Raw genomic sequence first — 17070 nt, forward strand, 5'->3', positions numbered from 1 at the left:
AACTCTTAAACCCAAGGGACTTGACCTAGATCATAAGACCAGCCAGTGGCACTGCTTGCTTTAACATAAACTTCATGGAGCAAATAATGACTTTTTGCAGATCATTAACTTCCTCGATGTGGCTACTGACCAACTTGTGACCTTGGGGAAAGGTCATGGAGCCTCATTTTTTCCATCTGGATCAGGAGGAGGTAGGACTGTATGATCACTGGAGGCAACAGTATAGGGTTAATACTTGAGCTCTGCAGCCAAACTGCCTGCATTTGAAACTTGTCCCTGCTTCTTACTTGCCACGTCCTGCACAAGTTTCTTAACCTCTTAGTTCCTTAGTTCTTTACCTGTTAAACGGGGAATCATTATAGCACCTCATAGGGTTGTTCTGAGAATTCATTGACTTAAATGTAAAGCATTCAGTGCAGTGGCTAACTGTCATTATTGTTATCGTGAAATTCCCTTTTTCATTTAAAGTTTGTCATTCTGTCTTGTTTTTTATAGAAGAGGGTTCCCTAGGCCTCCTCTCTCCTCTTTTCCTGCCCCAGACTCAGTACCTTCCCTGCTGTTACTCTTCCTTCTTTCACCCTCTTGCTTGCAAAGCTTGCATCCCCCAGGTCTCCTCATAGCCCCTGCCCTTCTTGGGGTGGTTTCCCTGGTGCTTGGAGAGCCTCCTGACCAGTCCAGGTGGGGCTCCTGTGGGAGTATCTGTGAGGTGTACTGCCCCCTGCAGGCCAAGAGTAGTGATTCCTTTGCCCTGGCCCGAGAGTCGAAGACTTCTGCCCTTTGGCTCTTCTGATTTAGGAATATCAAGAAGGTGAACAACATTATCTTAACAGAACTTTATTGGACACTCTCTGTGTGCCAGTCCCTAATAACAGAGAAGGACAGGGTGTTGGGCCATTAAGTATGCAGGCTCTGGGGTCAGGCTGCTGTGCTCAGATCCTGGCTTCCATGCTTACTAGCCATGAAGCCCTGGGCAAGTTGCTTGGCTGAGCTTCTTTGTAAAAAGAGATATAATAGTATTTACTTCAAAAAATTAAATGATATAATTCCTATAAAATCTGGAGTAGTAAGCAGGAGGGGTTCTTAGCAATGGGTAAGAATTAGAAACTTTTCATTCAATTCTTTACAGTATAGTTCCATTATTTTGTTTGCAATTGTGTGATTTTCCCAATCCACTGCATCCATATTCAAATGTTAGTACAAAGCCAATTTGAAAGCCAAATGTAAACTTTTTTTTCTTTGTAATATAACTGTTTGATTCAGTTCAGCAAACATTTCTTGATTGTTTTGTGGTAAGGCACTATGCTGGGAGCTGGGAATATATCTTGGAGTAAGGAGTAAGGTATGGGGCTCTGCACCCAAGATGTTTACATCAAGTTTAGAGGGAAAAGTAGGCATTTAAACCTTCTAGGCGGAGGGAGCAGTGTGAGCTAAGTACAGAAATGTAAGAAGGCCAGACAGCCTGACCCTATCAAGGACACGCAAAGTGCTTTCTATGGCTAGAACTTAGCACCTGGAGGCCAAAGGGGTAGGAGGGCTGGGACTGAGGAGAGGAAGGAAAGAGAGAGATATGGTGAGAGGTATGGCCAAAGAGGTTCCAGGTCATCGAGGGCTTGAATCTGTACTTAGAAATTAATTTGAGGACAGAGGAGAGAACCATTGAAGGGCTTCTGGTAAGGGAATGATGTGATTAAATTGTGTTTTTAAAAGGTTAATTTGACTTTAATATAGAGGATGAATTGGAGAAGGCCACTCTGGGGACAAAGATTGATTAGTAAGTCATTGCAGTAGACCTGTGGAGAGGTGATGAGGACCTGAATCAGGGCAGCAGGGAGAATAAAGAGGGACGTGAGGAAAAGGAAAAGATGCAAGAAATGTTAAGGAGCCTAGGGACTTCCCTGGTGGTCCAGTGGTTAAGGCTTCATCTTCCAGTGCAGGGGGTGCATTAGCTCCCCCACCTCTTTGATCCCTGGTGGGGGAGCTAAGATCCCACATGACTTGGGGCCAAAAAACCAAAACATGAAACAGAAGCAATATTGTAACAAAGTCAATAAAGACTTTAAAAATGGTCCACATCAAAAAAAAAAATCTTAAAAAAAATGTTAAGTAGCCTAAAATAATGGGTGAATGCTAGTGCCATGTGTGACAAGAAATACAGGAGGAGGGACTGAGGGGGATAATAATGAGTTCCATTTTCCATTTTAGAAATGTTGAGCTAGAGGTGCTTGCAAAATAAGCAGGCAGAGATGTCCAGTAGGGGACTGGATATTTGGGTATTGTGCTCAGTGAGAGCCTTTAGGCTAGAGATATGTATTTGGGAGTCATCTGCTTGCAGATGGTAGTTGGACCACAGGAGTGGGTAAGATTACTCAGGGAAAACAGGTGAAGAAAGAAGAGAAGAGGCCAAGGACAATGTCCGAGCTGGGGTTCACAGGTAATTAAAGGTTGGGCAAGGCATGTACAGCCAGCAGAAGAGATGGAAAAGGAAGAGGAGAATCAGTAACAGGTGATATCTCAAAAAGCAATGGAAGAGAATATTTCAGAAGGAAAAAGGCAGCAGTGACAGATGCCACAGAGGTATCAAGTAATGTCACGATGGAAAAGGTCCATTGGATTTGACAAGAAGAAGGACTCTCTGTGGGACTTGTGCATCTTCATTTCTTGTATATAAAGGTGGATCAACGGTGCCTGTCTTGGGGAGAGAAAAGGATAAGGTGGGGAACACATGAAGGGAAGGATCTCTATTCCAAAGAAACCTGAATGCACTTCTGGTATAGCATATCGTGCTGTTCGGATTGCTTACAGATTGAGCCAGCCCATGAGATTGTGAGCTGAACTGCATAGATACATACAGTCCCACTGCTCAGAGGAGACCCTTGTTAATAATTTCATTATAAATTCTTTTAGACTCTTTTTCTCTGTGTATAAACAAATATATGTGTTTGTTTATATATATATATATATATACACAAATGTAATTTTAAAAATAAATATTGGCTTATACTGTGCATGCTCTTCTGAGAACCTGAGTAAAGTAATCATCTTTCCATGTTACTACACGTAGAGCTATTGCAGTCTTTTTTTCCTGTATTTTTTTTTTTTTTTTTTTTTTTTGCGGTATGCGGGCCTCTCACCGCTGTGGCCTCTCCTGTTGCGGAGCAGAGGCTCCGGACGCGCAGGCTCAGCAGCCATGGTTCACGGGCCCAGCCGCTCTGTGGCATGTGGGATCTTCCCGGACCGGGGCACGAACCCGTGTACCCTGCAGCGGCAGGCGGACTCTCAACCACTGCACCACCAGGGAAGCCCGCTTATTGCAGTCTTTAATGGCTGCCAAGTATTCATTGTTTGAAGGGACTATAATTCATTTAACAAATTGCACCCTTAATGGTGAGCTTGTAGGTTGTTTTTAACTTTTTGCTGCTGTACACAGTACTGTAATGAATATTTTTATACATAAATCTTCTTTGCACACTTTGGCAGGGTGAGTGTAGGTTAAATTCCAGGGACCGTGTCTCATTCATGTCTGTATCCTCAGCACCAGGCATTAAGTAGGTGCTCTGTAAAAGTATTAAAATGCCCTGAATTTAGGTCTTTGAGGTCCTGCAGTGTCTCATTTACCTTTGGGTTTTTACCATCCACAACAGTGACCAACAGCACAAAAAATTGTTTTCTGAATGAATAATCTCAAGGATATGGAGAACTCCAGCCAGAAAAGGAAAATGTTGAGTAGTGACTTCAGCTTTAAGTGGCATGTGTTTCAGAAGCACCTCACTAAGCATTGCTAACTAGGAAGCACCTTGAGATATTTCTAATGAGGGCTCTGCATGCCTCCCCTTCACCTTCTTCCTTGTGATGAGTGTTGATGTACTTCTTTCCCTGGTCAGTAGAAAGACTAGATAAAAATTCCTGGGAGATAATGGGATAGAGAGAGAAGTTAAAGAATCTTGTCTTCCCTTCAAAGTTACTTCCAGGATGCTCTTCACAGAACCTTTAAAGCAGGGACAGTTTCTTGTTCAGCCCTGTGTGACTAGTACCTAGCATACCTAGCACAAAGAGTAGGCCTTCAGTCAACATGTGAGGAGTAAATAAATCAAGCAAGTGTTGAGCTATGCAGTTGGTGTGATCTGAGAAATTTTCTAAATGTTTTGACCATTTTCCCAAAATTGAATTCTTTTCCATTTCCTTTTGTTCATTGATGCCTCTTTTATTATATATTAATTTTTATATACAATAGGGTTTGTTCCTGAGCTTAATTAATTAATTACGGCCGCGTTGGGTCTTCGTTGCTGCGCACGGGCTTTCTCTAGTTGTGGCAATCAGGGACTGCTCTTTGTTGCAGTGCGCAGGCTTCTCATTGCGGTGGCTTCTCTTGTTGGTAGAGCACGGGCTCTAGGCGTGCAGGCTTCAGTAGTTGTGGCACATCGGCTCAGTAGTTGTGGTGCACGGGCTTAGTTGCTCTGCAGCATGTGGGATCTTCCTGGACCAGGGCTTGAACCCGTGTCCCCTGCATTGGCAGGTGGATTCTTAATCACTGCACCACCAGGGAAGTCCCCTGAGCTTCACTTTTTATTTCACAGATCTATCCATCTGTTGTTTTGGTGCCAGTCCATATAATTTTAGTGGCTTTATAATATGTTCCAATAGCATATAAGGCTAGTTATACCTCATAATACATAAGAGTATTTTATGCTATTACCCATTTGTTTTTCTAAAATAAGTCTAAAGCTATTTGGATGTATTCTAATAAAAGCAGCCTACTAAGATTTTTTATTGTAATTACATTAAATCTACAAATCAATTTCTATATTGACATCTCTGTACTGGTCTTTCCATCATATAATATGGTATATTTTCCCCTTTCATTCAAATTTTCTGTTATATATTTTAGTAAAAATATATGTATTTCCTCATCTGGGTTTCTCATTCCCCAACATTTACCAAACACCCACTCTCTCGACCCCCTCTCCTGCCCCTGTTTTCTACTGGAGATCCAAAGATAAACGTGTCACAGCTCTTGCCCTCAAGGAGCTCTCTTTGGTGGGCAAGAGAGATAACTGATCAGATAATTACAACTAATTATAATAGTTATTGTGATGAACAGGAGCATGAGGTGCTAAGGAAGCACAGAGGAGAGGTACCAGCCAAGACTAGGGGTTATTATATTAAGGAAGACTTCCTGGAGAAGGGGACTCCTGAACTGAGTCTTAAAGGCACAATGTAAGTTAACCAGATGAAGAGAGAAGAAGGAATATTCCAGGCAGACAAAATGCTCATTGGAGTATATGTTCAAAAGTAAAGAGGTGAGAAAAATATTGAAGTGTCTTAGGAGCTGCAGGTAGCTAGAGTATCGATGACAGTGGGGTAATAGCTGGAAATGAAGCTAGAAGGTAGATGGGAAGGTGGCAGATAGTGAAGGTACTTGTGTGACTAGATAAGAATTTGGATATAGGATTGAAAGATTTAAGTGGTGGAGTGTAATGGTCAGATTAACGTTTTAAAAAATATCCCTGAAAGAGAAACGAATAAAGTTAAATAAAGGCCACTCTGGCTGCAGTGTGGAAGGTGGCATTAAGGGTTCCAGACTTTGGCTGAGAGGCCAGTCAGGCTGCTGGAGTCATCTGGAGGCGACATGCCCTAAGGCAAGGTCAGTGGTGATGGGGATGGAGTTTAAGAGTGGTTCCAGAGCTATTAAGGAGATAGGCACATACACAAACAGCACGTGGGCATGCAACCCCCTCTTGTTAATGAGTTGTTAAGTGGTTTATGGTTTTTACTAGTTTAAGCATGATTTTCCCCCTATTATACTGACTGTTTATTGCTGACATAAAAAAGCTATCGATTGTTTTTAAAAGTATACCTACCTTATATTCTAATACTTTTTGAGCTTTAATTCTAAATGTTTACTTGATTTCTTTGGCTTTTCTATGTGTTTATTTTTATCTAAGTACTTTTGCATATGATATTTTTTGACCCTTTCCTCTTTTTCCATTTTTATTATGAAAATCTCAAATACTCACAAAAATAAACAGAATAGTACAAACCCCCATAGGCCTTTCACCTACATTCAGTAACTATTAAGGTTTGGTCGCATTCACTTTATCTTTCCCTTTTTTGTGTTTTTGTGCTGTTACTGAAGTATTTTAAAGCAGAATCTCAGACCTTTTGTCATTACAGCTCTACATACTTCAGTATGCATCTCTAAAAAATATGGATCTTTTCTTACATAGCTACAATGCCATCATCGTGCTCAACAAAATCAACAATAATTCTTTGATATAATTTAATAACCAGTGTATATTCGTATTTCTTGTTTATATCAAAATATATTTTAATTGGTTTATTCCAGTCAGGATTTGGATCACACATCACATTTGATAGTTTGGACTCAAAAGACTCTTTTAATCTTTAGCAATCCATAACCTTACTCCCTTTTTTTAAAAGTGCCATTGATGATTGAATGTTGTCCTGTGGAATGTCCCACATTCTGGATTTGTTTCTTACGCTGTAATTTAACTATTTCCTCTGTCTCTCATATTTTCTATAAACTGGAGGTTAGCTTTGAATGACTAGTTACTAGGGTTATGGTTCATCTTTTCCTTGGGAGGAGGGTGTAAGACTACTTCATAGGTAGGGCTGTGAAGTGCTCCCTCTATCTGATAGTGCCACTCTTAGGGATGCTAAGATTGATCGGTGGAGATGATGACACCTCATTTTTCCATTGTACGTTTCCCCATCAACTTTTCATTGACTGATTTCATCCACTGTTGATTGTCACCTGAATGAATTATTTCATCATGGGCCACAAAAATTTTTTAAATTCTGTCAATTTTATCACACTTATTAGCTGAATAAAGAATATTCTGGGGCTTCCCTGGTGGCGCGGTGGTTGAGAGTCCGCCTGCTGATGGAGGGGACACGGGTTCATGCCCCGGTCCGGGAAGATCCCACATGCCGCGGAGCGGCTGGGCCCGTGAGCCGTGGCCGCTGAGCCTGCACGTCCGGAGCCTGTGTTCCGCAACGGGAGAGGCCACAGCAGGGAGAGGCCTGCGTACCGCAAAAAAAAAAAAAAAAAAAAAAAAAAAAAGAATATTCTGTCAATAACTAGGACTGTTTGGTTGTCCTGAAATATAATATGTACTGAAAAGACAAGATAAATGCTTAATTCATTTTCTTTTATTGCAATTTTTGGATTAAGGAGTTGGTACCTTAGGTGTTCCATTTTAAGTATCTATTGATCGTGCTTCTGTTTTATGACTTATTTCATTGGCTAGCCCAATGATTCTCCCCCAGTGATTATCTTGTTGTCTCAGCCTTTGAGAAACAGGTCTTCATTTGCACAAGAGCCTTTACATCCTTAGGTGTGTGAATGACTTGCTAAGTGCCACACATTAGTCCTTCCAGTTCTGTACCTTTCAGAAGAATACAGAACAACCTTTTCTTTGGTTTCTGTTCTCTTGTTCCAGGTCACACTGTGAACAAGATGCGTCAACACTCAGATTCAGAAGTGGCTTGTCTTGCCAGAGAAGTTTACACTGAGTGGAGAACTTTCATTGAAAAACACAAGGATAGACCTTCTATAGAAGTCCGAAGTGATTCCAAAACCGAGACATTTAGGAAAAACGCCCAGAAATTACTCTCAGAAGCCTTGGAATTGGAGGTAATGTCCTGGTTGGAATGTGATGACTAGGTACTCTGGGTTAAATGACCTTCATATTTTCATAATGAATTTTCATAGTCTTAAGTGCTATGGCTTTATTCTAACTTTTTTTTTTTTTTAAAGATTCTGGATTTGTAAATGTTCTGGGGGACAGTATTGTATAAAGAGTACAGGCTTTGGAATTAGCAAGACATGAATTAAAACCCTGGCTCTAGTATGTGCTGGTTGTGACACCTTAGGCAAATCTCTTAACATTTCAGAGACTTGATTTTTTATCCGTGAAATGAAGGTTATAATTCCTACTACCTAAGATTATTGGAAAGATTAAATGAACCATATATACAAAAGAATAGGAGAGTGCCTGGTGGTTAGAAGTCACTTAATGAAGGTTGGTTCCTTCCCATTTAAAATTCTTACCCTAACAAATACCATATGATATCACTTATATATGGAATCAAAATATGACACAAATGAACTTATTTACAAAACAGAAACAGACCCACAGACACAGAAAACAAACTTATGGTTACCAAAGGGGAAAGGGGTTAGGGGAGGGATAATTAGAAGTTTGGGATTAGCAGATAAAAACTACTATATACAAAATAAATAAACAACAAGGTCTACCGTATATATATATATATATATATATATATATATATATATATATATATATACATGATATTCAATATATATATATATTACAGGATATTCAATATCCTGTAATAAACCATAATGGAAAAGAATATGAAAAAGAATATATAAAATTGAATCCGTTTTCTGTACACCAGAAACTAACACAGCATTGTAAATCAACTCTACTTCAATAAAAATAAATAAATAAAATTCTTTCCCTTTCCACTGAAGCAAAAATTCTGAGATGGACTCCATTATGGAATATCAATGGCAAAATACACAGCTGTCTTTTGAAAAGACTGTACTCCATTTTCGGCCAGCACTCATGCCTTTAGTTCTAATGTATATAGTCAATTGCACAGTCCCTATCATCTTCATGACCACCAGTTAGAATGGTGTTAGTGGTTTGAGGTACACATGCTGGAAGAAGAATGTTTGCTCATTAGCAATAGTATTAATCATCATCAAATAAATCTTATAGGTCAGTTAATATTCTGGAAAAATCAGACATATAACATCCATATTTTTTCCTCTTCTCAGGGTATCCCTAATAATGTATCCTTAGAATAACTTAATATTATTAACAAAAGAAGCAATTCAGAAGTCTGATTTAAATACCCGATCTGTCACTGCATTCTCTGAAAAAATATTTTAACCTTTCTATCTCTGTTATGTATCCACAAAAGAAAGGCAAATCGGCTTGTGGTATATTATTTACTTTTAAGAAATAAAGTTTGGGGTTTTTTAATACAAACTTATGATAGAAGATGAAAAAATATGGAAAGGAAAAATAAGATCACCATTGAACCTACCATCCAGACATAGTCTTGTTAACATTTTGGTGCATTTCCTGTTTGGTAAATTATTGTAGCTCTTTCTTTTTTTTTTTTTAATAAATTTATTTATTTATTTATATTTTTGGCTGTGCGCGGGCTTTCTCTAGTTGCAGTGAGCAGGGGCTACTCTTCGTTTCGGTGCACAGGCTTCTCATTGTGCTGGCTTCTCTTGTTGCGGAGCATGGGCTCTAGGCACGCAGGCTTCAGTAGTTGTGGCACGTGGGCTCAGTAGTTGTGGCTCGCAGGCTTTAGAGCGCCGGCTCAGTAGTTGATCCCACATGCTCCGTGGCATGTGGGATCTTCCTGGACCAGGGCTCGAACCTGTGTCCCCTGCATCGGCAGGCGGATTCTTAACCACTGTGCCACCAGGGAAGTCCCTGTAGCTCTTTCAATGAATACTGGGCAAGTTATGATTATCCCAGACTTATTAAGAGCCAATTATGTACCAACTATTCCATAAGACATTTTTATTGATTATTTAAATAACGTTGCAGAAAATTGACAATTATTCACATTTATGTTGTATTTTTAATCTTGATCAATATCAGCTAGTGTCATTTTGTATATACTTTTCTATATATTTCTATTCTTATATTTTTTAATGTCTATTTGATGGTTCAGTGAATTAATATACTGTGTTTGCTTAACTTTTCCCAAGGAAATATTAATATGAATATTAAGCCCTTGGAAGAGAGAAAAAAAAATATGAAGGTTGTAAGTCTAATTTTCTGGAGTATCGATTAGCCAACAAGACTCGCTATTTGATGTTGTAAAATAAGTTTATTTTTAAAATAAACCAAAATTATTGCAGAAACATAGAGTGTGGGTATATAATATGTAGTTGATGTGGTGGTAAATACCAGTTCCCTGTGGTATCTTTTTAAGTAAATGATAATAATGAAGCTTTGCTTGTAAGGATTAATGAGCAGTTTGCCTGCTATATTAAACTCAATAATAATTATCCTTTTAGTTTATCCATTAATTATCCTTTAGCTGGCACATCAAGTGGTAAGCACTCAAGTGTTACAAAGCAAAGTTTAAAAAGTGATACATTCGTTAGTGCTTTCCAGTGTAATTGGAAAAAATATCAGATTAAGCATAGTTGAATGGTTTTGTTCCCAAAGAGTAAATTTTAAAAATTAAAAGTGTGCATCTTAGCCATCTTCCTTGGCCGAAGAAAATCAATCTGTTTTCCCTGCATAAACAACATTTTATAGTATTTTTTTATCAGTTTGGTATGTCAGAAAATATAAATACAAACACTTTTTACATAAAGTTAACTCTTAGCACCCATCATCATCTGAAACATTTTCATATTAGGGCAAATCGGTGAACCATCTAATCCAGTATCTGGTCTTTGATAGTAACCAATGTTGAGTGCGTTCAAATCAGACATCAGATCTCCATAAATGTACTATATCAGGCAGTAGTAAACCATTGGATAAGTTATTGGCCTAATAACTAAAAAGCTTTTGCAATTTGATCTTAGCATGTGTTTTTTCAAATCCACTCATTACATTTTTATAGAAAATAATGTTTCTATGTTATTTGTTTGGTCTTATCCTTTAGTAGTGAAAGCCACAGATAAAGAATATACACACACAGCCCCAAAGTGCATCTCTTTATTACTCTACACATCTTGCTTTCCAGATTCATGGATTGTTTCCTTGTTCTTGGAATAAAGGAATAGATGAATAAAATCTCCATTGTTGAGACCCACACTCCATTCCCCTTTACTTTCTCCCTTCCAGATCTTCTTTGTTCTTCCCTGTCTTTTAGATCTTTCCTCATATGAACGTCCCCTGTGGTGTCATTCTCTTACTTCCCCTTCCTCATTATCCACTCTCCTTCCTACCTCACGGCCTGTGATCATTTTCCTATTATGTCATTTTAAAAAAATGAATCTGATTCTCAAAGTGAGCCTGTTATCGTTAAGAGTTATGAAACACTGGCTGGTTGGCCCAGTTGGTTGTCAGATGGTGCTAATGAGATCCAGGTCAGGGGTACATCCCCATATGGGACTGTTAGTTTTTTCTTTGTTTAATGGCCTCAGACTGTACCTCTGGCTTTGACCAGCTCTTTAATAAATGTATTCAAGTGGTCAAAACGGAGTGTGGGTATATATGTACAAATCCAATCATGCTATTGGAAAACTCATACAAAGTTTGCTTCTAGTGGGTATTCAGTTCACCAGATGTTTAGTTCTACTACTACTAGTGCCGGAGGAGAATGCAAACATGAATGAGTTGCAGTACTTATCCTAAGAAAGCTTACTGTCTCCTGACTAAGAGCCTGTAAATGACTGACTAAATACGAGGCAGGATGAAATATGTCTGAAATAGTGTTACTAGCAAGTGGTATAAACACACAAAGGACAGAACAATGAAATCTGATGGGGAAATCTGGGAAGCTTTCATGAAAAAGACAGCACTTGAACTGGCCTTTGTAAGAGTGGTTGGACTTTGCTAACTAGAAAATACATATAAAATAGAAACATATTTCATATGCTATGTATAGGATGTTACTAAAAGAGCAGAAAAGGAGGGAGGTATACATGGGGAAAGAGGAAATTCATTTCACAGATATTTACTGAGCACTTAATATGTGCCAGTACCTATGCTACTAGGCATGGGGAACTTAGAAGTGCATCCAAAATGGTACCAGCCCTGGAGGGGCTCACAGTCTCTGAGGGAAGTAGGCAAACGAATAGTCACAATACAGTGTGGGAAGTTCTGCACTTAAGGTATACACATGAAGAAGAGCTGCTTCCCTTGTTTTTAAAGAGCTTAACAGATGTGGCAGACATCACTAATTGATTATGGCAGCGTTTCTTCTGAGTCCAGAATCCTTGACAAAAGACCGCTCTGGGTGGATGTGTTTTATATCTTCACCCAGCAATTGGCAGTTTGTCCAGGATTGGACAACTGAATAACACATACTCAACTCACAGGTACAAATAGATAAGGAAGGCAAATCAGATTCTCTGTCTCTGGGAAACTGAACTGGGAAATACCAAGAAGCAACAGTGGGAGTTTTGAAACAGAAGATATATTGGAGGAGTTATGAGGAAGCAGAAGCTATGGGTAGAGATGTGTAGAATAGGGGGAGAGAATAAGGCAGTTAGAATTGATAGTAAGGCAAATGGAGAGGAGGAAAAACATTTGAAAAAGAGACCAGGCAAATCATGAGAGACACAGAGAAAGGATATGGTCCGTAAATAAATCCCTAGGTTTCTTACAGCATTCTTGTTCCCATTCATACACATGTATCTCATAGTAAAACCCCTTTTTCTCAAAGTCTCAGTAAGACTCTGGTCCTTTCACCCAAAAGGGCTTACCTAAATTACCAGATTAGGACCCATTGGGAAGGACTCTCAACTTGGGTATGTTTGGATTATCCAAAGGCAGTTATAAGGTAGGCATTCTTCACTTTGTTCAATGAACATGTTATACACAAGGATGCATGATGAATCATTTTCCCTTATGATTTACATTTTAATATTACAAATGTTTTTCTTCATTTCTTCATTCCGATTGGCCTTCATTTAACAAGAAGCATGCATGAGAATTGCTAGCTACTTGCTTCTTATTCCCATCACATTGCTGGTATAGCACCTATCCTGCTGCCCCTTGGTTTTCTGTGTACATGCCTCTCCTTTCTAGGCTGTGACTTCTTAGAGGGTAGGGGGTCAGGTGTTTTCTGCTTGGGTATCTCTAATCAGACCATACTCAGAGTAGCGACTCAGTAACTATTTGCTGAATGAAGTATGAATAAGTATCCAGTTCTGTGAATTTCAAGGCACTCTCAAGGTTCTTTTTTATATATACTACAGTTTGATGGAATGGCCATGACTTATTTTTGCAAATGTACACATACCCTTCTTCCCCTAACAACCACTCCCCTCAAAAAAAGAAAAAATTTAAAAACAGAGCTTTTTTTCTTGCCTGTCGTATTAAGTGAATCTCTAAACAGTCAGTGACTAACCATCCTCACACTGGGACGAGGAACCCTCATTGGGGTGAGGAGCCTCTTTTGCAAATGTTGCTGGACAAATGCTGGGCAGACGGCCAGCCACCCTTATAGCCTTGTAAAGTAGTCTGGTACCCGGGCTGCCTCAGGCTGGGGGCTAGTTCAGTGCCCACCCAGGAGGCCATGAAAAGCTCAAGGAGTCTGGGTTCTGGAGAGCCATGGCACCACGTCCACTCACTCCAGCACCAGCCTTGGAGATAATCAGTCAGTCATCAGGACCCCAAACTTCCCTGAACACCTTTTGTCTGTTACACCTAGGCAGATGTCTGGACCTGGATATTCATTCTCTCTCTCCCTTTCTCTTTCTCTCTCTCTCTCTCTCAGTCCTGTTCTGTTTCCTGCGTGGTCCTCATTTCTTCCAGGTTTCTTTATTATATTCATTTTGGTCTGCTGGTCTCTCTCTTTTGTTAGGACACTTATCAAATGTCTGGTGATCCTTTTTTTATTTTGGTGCATTTTTTCCTTAAACTTTTCCTTTTTAAAATATATGTATAGGGCTTCCCTGGTGGCACAGTGGTTGAGAGTCTGCCTGCCGATGCAGGGGACACGGGTTCGTGCCCCAGTCCAGGAGGATCCCACCTGTCACGGAGCGGCTGGGCCCGTGAGCCATGGCCGCTGAGCCTGCACGTCCGGAGCCTGTGCTCCGCAACGGGAGAGGCCACAACAGCGAGAGGCCCGCGTACCGCAAAAAAATAAAAAAAATTAAAAAAATAAAATAAAATATAAGTATAGTACATATATGGAAAAGCACACAAAAGATATATGTATAGCTCACTGAATTCATCACTAAGCAAGTGCCCACCTCACCTGGCCTGATCCTTGTCATTCTCCAGGTCTCACGTCAAATGCCATTCCCTCCTGAGGCCAGGAGCTGCCCTCCTGGGTCGGGTCCCTTTGCTTTAGCTCTGTGCCCCAGAACTCGCTCATATCCTCTTTCCCAGCCCTCGGTACACTTGCAGTCCCTGCTTCTATCTGTCTCCAGCCAACCCGTGCTCTCTGTGGAGTCAAGAGCTGTGTTGACCTTGTTCACTGCTCTTTCCTCAGCCCAGGCACGTAGTGCTGAGTAAGTATTTGAATGTGTGGTAGGGTGGGGAGGGAAAGAGTTGAAGGGAAAAAAGCAAGTGAGAGAAATTTGTTTCCTGTTTTCAAGGAACTCACTCTCAGGGAAGACAAACTCGAAAAAATAGATCATTATAATATGTTATGAAAATGACTAAGGGAAGCTCGGGACACTGTGGCAGCCCCAAGGGGAACTTTCAGTCCTTTAAGCTAGGATTTGCTTTTTTGCTTTTTGTTTTTTACTTAAGCTTTGACATATAAATAGGAATGAGTTTCCTAGGGAAATTGCGCCTTGCTGAGGAAACGTGTACCTGCGCAGGGGCGTAGAGGTATGTAAAAGCAGCTGAGGTTGTTCAGGCTGGGCCAGGGTCAGGACCAGGGAGGCGAATAGTGAGCGATGCACCTGGAAAGGAACGAAGTGAGGGGGTCTCTGACCAGCAACCCAGTCTGGCCTGGATCCAGATCATGTGGGCAAAAGTCTCAGACCTGTCCTGCTTTCATTAGGCCTGTGACTTCAGGAGGGCTTGGGCCTGAGCCAGACCACCCCAGAATTGCCACAGGTCCTATCCTCTAGGCCACTTTCTGCTTAGCTGACCCTGCAGAGGTCTCTCCAGACTCAGCTGGTCTGTCAGAAGGTTAAGGGGGCAGTGAGTATGGTGAAAGGGAAGAAACATGGGTGTTGGAGTTGGGGGCTCCGAGTTAGAGTCCCAACTCTGCCTCTTAATAGTTGTAAGATCTGGAACATTCCTTTACCTTTGAACCTGTTTCCTCATCTATAAAATGAGATAATAGGAGTTGTGAGCAGTAAATGTGAAAAGTGATTTATAAACTGCTTTACACACATATTAGGATCCAGACCCATTGTTTTTAAAATGCTGTAAGGGGTTAAAAGTCACTTTAAAAACAAACAAACAACAAAAAAAGTATAAACTGTTATACTGATTTATTATCCTTGGTCTTCGTTTCCTGGTTGGTAAAGTACAGGGCCCAGGGCCCAGAACCCATTGCTTGGTTCAAGCCAGTTTCCTGTTATAATGGCAAATATTACCACCCGGCAGGGGTTGTGAATGAGGTCCCTGTCACAAAGCACATGGCCTTGTTCCTTAATTGCCAGGGTGGAATTAATTTGCTCTTCCTGTTTCTTTTGTGACAGGAAGTAGATGTCTTTGAATTTCAGTTGATTAATGGAGGCCTCTGAGCAAAGTGCTCCAGCCTCTCTTGCTTTTAATCCTTATGCAATGCAAGGCCCTAATTTGATAATTTTGCTGTTTTTTCAGATGGATCACCTACTGGTTGAAAATATTGAACAGGAAACGTTTCATCTCTGCTCCCGCCTCATTAATGGGCCATACCGGCGGACAGTGAGAGCCCTGGTCTTCACATTAAAGCATCGAGCTGAAATCCGGGCTCAGGTGAAGAACGGCACGCTGCCAGTCGGCACGTTTGTACAGACCCACAAAAAATGACCTGAGGATGGTTCCAACCCTGGGCTGGGCAGAAAGGAAAATGGGCCTTTCTCTGCCATTCAAAGACTCTTTTGAGTTTGGGCGATGGCTGATGCTGGCGGTGCTGAATTTTCCCATGGTGCCATTCCTTCAGACAGAGGATACAGAGAGCCCTGGGAGACAGACCTGCAGGAAGTGCTTCATTAGCTGGAGTGCGCTGGTGCTGCCTAACAGGATGTGCGCTTGCTGTCGCTAGGAAGCGCAGTACGGTTGCCATCACCCAACACAGTGAAAGGGTGACGAATTCCGCTGTGAATATGCCAGGGACACCTCTAAACTTCCTCCGTGTCAGGCAGATGAAGTTACTACTTTATTTTGCCACCCTGCAGGTAACTGAAACTCAATTACCACAGCTGCTCACTCAGTTCCATCCCCCTGAGTTTAGATAGCTCCAGTGCCTCTCAGAACTCCCCTGTCTGTACTCTTTGCTCTACCCCAGGGGTGAGCCTGCCAGAGCCCGCCAACTACCCCTTCTTTCCAGAACTCACTTATCTGAACGTTTCAGCTCTCCCTGGAAAACCTGCGTTGGTCTCCAGAGCCCCCATGCTGAGGCTTCTAATGAGGAACTGTCCTGAAGCATCCCCACACCTTGGGGTTTATTTGAATATGTTGGCTCTCTTGGTTTAGGGCTCTGTAGAAGATACATAATGAAATTGCTCTTGAAATGAATTACTGTAGGAGAAAAATTATATACATATGTATTTTCAAATGAAATACCCGTATATAGACTTGCTTGAACAATTATGTAAGTGATATTTGCTTTTTTTAAAAAGTAATAATAAACTGGGGCTTTTTTGTCCCTAAAACCAAAGGTATGGCTTGTTCACTGAAAAGTGTTTTGGGTTGAGAAAGAGTATAGTTGGTGAAAATAAAGAATGATTGGACAGGAATCTGAGGGAAATAGCAAGACCCAAAGAAAGTTTTTTAGGTTAGGGGAGACTGGAGCATGTTTGTAATCTGAAAAGAAGGAGCCAGTAGAAAGGGAGAGATTTAGGGAATTCCCTGGCAGTCCAGTGGTTAGGACTCTGTGCTTCCACTGCTGGGGGCCTGGGTTCGATCCCTGGTCGGGGAACTAAGATCCTGCAAACCTCGCAGCGCAGCCAAAAAAAAAAAAAAAGGGGGGGAGAGATTTAAAATTCAGAAAAAGAAGAGATGGATTAAAAAGGAAGGACACCCTCTCTCTCACGCTCACACACACACTCAGCTTTTTTCTGACACTCTTTTGACAGTAAGTTGCATACATCACAGATTTTTACCCCAAATGACCAATAAACAAGAAATGATGCTTAGGGACTTCTCTGGTGGCGCAGTGGGTAAGACTCTGCTCTCCCAGTGCAGGGGGCCTGGGTTTAAG

General features: G+C 40.9%; 1 protein-coding gene across 3 annotated transcripts in view; it reads left to right on the top strand.

Annotated features, from left to right (window-relative positions):
• Positions 1-16527, top strand: part of TCEANC2 (transcription elongation factor A N-terminal and central domain containing 2) — a 43215-nt gene extending 26688 nt beyond the window's left edge. For all 3 annotated transcript variants that reach the window (XM_032621616.1, XM_032621606.1, XM_032621625.1), the window contains exons 4-5: positions 7461-7654; positions 15489-16527. In XM_032621616.1, coding sequence (XP_032477507.1) covers positions 7461-7654; positions 15489-15677 — 383 coding nt within the window. In that variant the 3' untranslated portion in view covers positions 15678-16527. The remainder of the gene's footprint in view (positions 1-7460; positions 7655-15488) is intronic.
• Positions 16528-17070: the final 543 nt, after the last annotated feature.

This window comes from Phocoena sinus, chromosome 1, assembly GCF_008692025.1.
Source record: "Phocoena sinus isolate mPhoSin1 chromosome 1, mPhoSin1.pri, whole genome shotgun sequence".
Classification (NCBI taxonomy): domain Eukaryota; kingdom Metazoa; phylum Chordata; class Mammalia; order Artiodactyla; family Phocoenidae; genus Phocoena; species Phocoena sinus.